Consider the following 6,000-nt stretch of genomic DNA (forward strand, 5'->3'; position numbering starts at 1 on the left):
TTTAAATGACAATAATGTAACATAACATACATTTATTTCTGTAGCTGATGATGTAATGTAGCTTTAATAGATGCTGATGTTTGACATTGTGGTTGTCAGTTTGTTTGTTCATCACGAAAGTTTCTCAGTTTTCTCCCTGCGTTTTGTCTCTCCCTTGATGTTTGCTCAAGAGGCATGTCAAATAGTTTTTTAAGCGCTTTTTGGCTTTTGGTAAGAGGCAAACAACTGTAAATGGCTTGTGTGTTTTACAGCTGATTTGTGTTTTTCTGAAAAAAAAATCAGCAGTTTTTATATAAAAATTATTATGTTTTTTCGTTTGTTTGTTTTACAAAAATACTTTATATATTATATAATATCTTGGTTCCTTAAAAACTCATGGAAAAGTTTTGAATTTTGTCCGTGAAAATGTGCGGGAATCCTGCATAACTCCATGCAGAACAGACAAAAGAACAAAAATGGCTAAACTCAACAACAGCATTTAGATTTTAAGTAGTTGTATTCATTCAAAATCTCAAAATCAAAAAAACATAAAACACACTGCTGCGGAGAGCTTCACAAGGTCAAAAAGTTAAATGAACAGATTTCAAACTAAATATATCAGCACGTATTAACCCCCTCAGTGTAGGTTTGACAGCAACTTACGAAAATCATATTTTCCTTGCAGATTTCGGTATGACCAGAGACATCTACGAGACCGACTACTACAGGAAGGGAGGGAAGGGTCTGCTGCCCGTCAGGTGGATGGCACCGGAGTCTCTGAAGGACGGAGTCTTCACGGCACATTCAGACTGCTGGTCAGTGACACCTCTGATTTTGGGTTTATGTGTTGGTGTAGGTGCTGTACATAGCATAAGCTTTACAAGGTGCTGGTGTCGAGCTGTATCTTTAACGGCAGAATTAAATATGAAGCATTAAGAGTTTGTGTAGGACATTCATAAAACATGATCATTTATAATCCAGCATGTTGAAAGACTCTATAAGCAAAGTTAATTTATAAGTAGCAGTTTTTCGTAGAGGCCAGTGAGAAAAAAATGATCTTGTGATCCATTTTATAAGTCTGATCTAAACTGTTTTATCTCCTGTGTTAACATTTATGAACAAGGAGGATTTTGCCAGGACAGTCTTTATGAAATCCTAAAAATATTCATCCTTATTTTTAGTGTTTATGTAGATTTTACTGCAACCTATGTTTGTTGTTGTAATACTCATTCAGGCCACTAGAGGCTGAAGTGCACCACTGTCCCATGTTATAAAAAGGACTAAAAGCATTCATACTTTCTTCAGAGGAAGTTTTAATTCAAGGTTTCCACAGTCATGGAAATCTTGGGAAGGTCATGGAATTTCATAAACTCATTTTCCAGGCCTGGGACAGTCAAGACATTTCTAAAATCCTTCAAAGTTTTGGAAAGGTCATGAAACTTTGTGTTGTGTAATCAAATTGTTGTGGTTATTCTCTGTAGAAAACCTTCCACATAATGTAACATAAAAGCCATTTTATTTTCTTTATCTAATGACATAACATAACTCAAACATGCCCTGCAGTGTGTCAACATTTACCATCACTTTTTTAATTTAATTTTTTTATTTTTCTTACCCACCTTCTCTCTCGTCATATATGCCAGCATGTTTGAATCTGCTTGTTGGAATTAGTGAAAAATAATGTTGTGATAGTTTGATTTAACATATTTGACAATACTCTATGACATACTATTACTTTTAAATTGAGCTGCGTTTTTAAGACAGAGCGATGTTTGTGTTTTCCAGGGCGATTGGTCATGGAAATTTTATTATTATTATTGCAATTAAAAATACATTGCTAGCCAAAAAAAAGATATGGCAGTAATATCTTGTAACTTGCTTACAAAATTATACAGTATGTACCTTGTGTTCGGAGTGTGTGGAGAAATTAAGACCTGAAAAACCATGAATGCTTTTAGTCCTTTTTATAACATGTGGTGGTGGTGCACTTCTGCCTCTTGTGGCAGACTGTAGTATTACAACAGCAAACACTAAAACTGATACTGACAAAAAACTTTAAAAAACTATGCTGCTTTTTTACCCTACCTTTTTCATAGATTGAAAAAAAACAGTAATTTAGAAAAATTGTCTTTGCAAAAGAATGTCTCCACTTATCTGGAAAAAATAAAGGAGCTTAGAAGGTTTATTGAGGCACTTGTGACACTTGTTTTATGTTGTCGTAAAGATATTAGAAAGATTTCCTGGCAAAATCTTTTTCCACCTGTTCTTAAGTCATGAACACAGGAGAGAAAATAATTTAGATCAGTCTTTTTTTTTTTCTTTCTTGCCTCTCAGGGCTCCTTTACGGTTTACTATTAAAAAACAAGTTTTCCTACCTTACAAATAAATATTTTGCTCAGTTGTATTAAGCAGTTTTTTTACTTATAAGTTGATAAACAAACCTTTATTCTAAGGGCAAATAATCTCCTGTTTTTAGAGGCTCACCTGAGAGCAATGCAGGTCATAAAAACAGCCCAGATAATAACAGCAAACACATTACAAATATTAAAATATGAGATCACATCATGAGTGCGCAGCTAACCTGTTTTCCTCCAGCGTTGTTTATCAGCCGCTGCCCTCAGTCCACCTCCTCACTGCATCAAGTGTTTACAGACAGATTTACTCTGTCAGGTGTCTAATTGGCTTGTCCTCATTCTCCCCGTGCTGCTGTTGTTGTCTCCCGTCCACTTGTTTGCCAGGTCATTCGGGGTGGTGCTGTGGGAGATCAGCACGCTGGCCGAGCAGCCGTACCAGGGCCTGTCCAACGAGCAGGTCCTCAAGTTTGTCATGGACGGAGGCTACCTGGACCGGCCGGACAACTGCGCTGACAGACTGTGAGTACCGGAGTAGGGCAGAGGTTAGATATGGATGCAGAAAAACAAGAGTTGTTTCGTAATGATGCAGTTCATTTATATTGCTCAAAATCACAAAAGATCTAAAACCCAGCGGCTGTGTCTCAAGAGGAAGAGCCGATCAGTCTGGTAGTTATAGATTTTCTACCTCTTGAGCAAAAGCAGCATGCCACAGTTCTCTGTTTTCTCCAGACATGTTGCACCATTTTCAAAAGTATTTGTAACTTGATTTTGCATAGACAGCCTAGTTTCATGAAAAAAGCCAATCTCTTCAACAATGAAATGCTTCTTCAAGTAAATATTAAGTTTACGAAAGGATGAGGCTGCCAATGTTCTTATCAACAAATCCCATAAAAAAAACAAAACCAACAATGTGTTAGTCAGTCCTAAACCCGTCTGTGGCACTAAGCTGACTAACAGATGTACAGTTTTAAAAAAAGTTTTCCTAAAACAGCTGGGCCCTGTATTTCATAGCAAACGTTACTTAAAACAAGTGTGCTTTTTGCGGGGGGGAATATTTTTAGCTGTGGATTAATGCACACTTGGTGCTCTAGTGACTATTTACGACCGCAGGACCGTGTGGGATTGACTCAAAATAAACTTCAGTGCTCAGTTTCATCATAATGCAGGAACATGTCAGCCAGTGTAACAGTGTGGCTCACTGATGTGTTTTTAGTAGTTTTTGGGCAACAATGGAGGTCTGTGGCACAGATAAATAAAATATGCCTGACTTTGGCTACACAAGCAATACTTATTAGTACTGCAGAATAAAAAAATGACAGACAACTATAGTCCCTTTACCACTGCATAAAAAACACTAACACCCACTAAAATCTGACTTTTGGGGACAATCGGCATTGACTCCTGGGACAAATGACTAAACACGGGTTGAGCTCCAATTAGCCACGATCTGCAGTGAAGGAAGTATGACTCGTAATTTTAGCCCCTTTTTCCGACAATGACGCTGCTCAAGAAAATAGAAAAAATCTATGTCCAAGTAGCGCCTGAACATGATTCAAAATTAGTTTTGAGAGTGAAAGATGTACATAACAGATATATGAAACCATAGTAACCATCCGTGACATTTTCACTGTCCTCCATGCTGCTTCCTACTGTTTACCATCACATCTTTAATTACAGCGATACTCAACTGTGCAATATTCTTCAATATCCTAATTCATTCTTACTGACAGTTTTTGAGTTTTTTTTTTAACATATGATGGGTATATTGTATATTTTTTATTTTTCTTATTTTTTATTTATGTATAAAATGTGTTGTACATTCGTAACACTGTGCCCACATTTTTATTATATTTCTACACCTTTCTATTCTATTTTTGCATATTTTAATGTAGCATAAGGCACATATTTTTATATTTCTTAAACACTATTAAACACTTAAACAGAATATTTTACAAAACGGTGCGAGAATTAAAGCATAATGCACACATTTTTATTTTTTCATTTTTTTTATTTATTTTATTTTATTCATTTTTTATTTTTACTTACTTTACTGACCTCTTATTTCCATACTCATTATTGTTTATTTCTTTAATTCTCTATCCTTTACATGAGAGTGACTGTAATGAATCACATTTTCCACCTAAGGATAAAAAACTCCCAAAATAATTAAAAATGACACACCAAAAAACAGAGAGGAATACACGTCTGCTGCAGAGCCCGTTGCCTATTTCAGCTAGTTTTCCCTGCAACTAAAAAACATAAATGTAACTGCTTATTTTGGTGGAAAAAAGTTTATGTTCACAAAAAATAAGTACATTAAAAGGAAGGAGAAACAATGTTGAACAAACACAAATATTGTATGAACTGTGATCTCGCTCTTCCTGCTTCTTCGCCCAGACACAACCTGATGCAGATGTGTTGGCAGTACAACCCCAAGATGCGCCCCACCTTCCAGGAGATCATCGAGATGCTGCGCGAGGACCTGCATCCTTCCTTCCAGGACCTCTCCTTCTTCTACAGCGAGGACAACAAGCCGCCCGAAACCGAGGACTTTGACCTGGACATGGAGAACATGGAGAGCATCCCGCTGGACCCGTCGTCGTACTCCCAGAGGGAACAGTGTTCGGACAGGGACGAGGCCTCCTCCATGGGCCTGAGGGGCAGTTACGAGGAGCACCACATCCCGTTCACACACATGAACGGGGGAAAGACCAACGGACGAATACTGGCCCTACCGCGGTCCAGCCCCTCCTAACATACTGTACACATCCTGCGACAACGCGTCATTGCTATAGATTTAAATATATTTTTGTTTTTTTCATTGTCATTTTATATAGATCACACTTTTATCACTCTCTACAGGAGCCCCTCAGTGCATATCTCAGGACCTTATTTTTCTCCTCAGATGCCACAAACACACACTACAGCAAGTCCACTCACGGATTTTTTATTTTTTTTTTTTTGTATTTAAGGACAAACTTGCCGCGTCTCTCTTGTTCATGATTGTAGTTTTATACTGTATATATATATATATATTGCCAAGTTTGTGCTAGACTGGGTGGATAATGGATTCAAACTGTGAAACAAACTCTTGACAAACAAGAAGGCTGCTAAACCCACTGTCCCCTTATGAGTCCAGACTGTTTCCCGCTCCCCGAATTCAACAAGAGGCTACATCCCCGGGTTGCTACGTTTTGAGGAAAAAAAGAAAAAGAAAAAAAAAGTGCCCTTTTTTTTTTGTCTGTGGCCTACATCAGTTGTCATGGAACTGTGTCTAAATAATTGTACGCAAGCGGATGACGAACTGAAAATGAAAGACTTTGGGAACTCCGTCGGATGGTCGAAGACGGTCCATCCTCGAACAAACTCTCATCCACTTGGAGAAGCTGGTTGAAGTGGCTTACCTCCTCACACTCTGCAGTATTCCAAACGGCACACAGGATAAACACAAGACTTATGTCGGGTTATATTTTTTTTTAATTTTTTATTTACTTTCTCTCTTTTCTTTTCATCTTTCCTTTTTTTTTTTTTTGAGTTTTCACACTTACAGCTGAAGGATATTTTAAACTGTTTTCAGAAACATGTTGGTGAATGAGTTCCTCAGATTGACCAATAGCTGCTTCTTTGGTATATTTTAGTGGGTATAGAAGATTAAAAAAAAGTATAT

The 6,000-nt window shown here is 37.3% G+C and overlaps 1 protein-coding gene across 1 annotated transcript in view; it reads left to right on the forward strand.

The window, feature by feature from the left end:
* insra (insulin receptor a) overlaps positions 1 to 5,271 on the forward strand; it is a 71,216-nt gene extending 65,945 nt beyond the window's left edge. The window contains 3 exon segments of the mRNA XM_042497111.1: positions 665 to 794; positions 2,718 to 2,852; positions 4,731 to 5,271. Coding sequence (XP_042353045.1) covers positions 665 to 794; positions 2,718 to 2,852; positions 4,731 to 5,088 — 623 coding nt within the window. The 3' untranslated portion in view covers positions 5,089 to 5,271.
* The last annotated feature ends 729 nt before the right edge of the window (positions 5,272 to 6,000 follow it).

The sequence above is a fragment of the Plectropomus leopardus genome, chromosome 12, assembly GCF_008729295.1.
Source record: "Plectropomus leopardus isolate mb chromosome 12, YSFRI_Pleo_2.0, whole genome shotgun sequence".
Lineage (NCBI taxonomy): Eukaryota > Metazoa > Chordata > Actinopteri > Perciformes > Serranidae > Plectropomus > Plectropomus leopardus.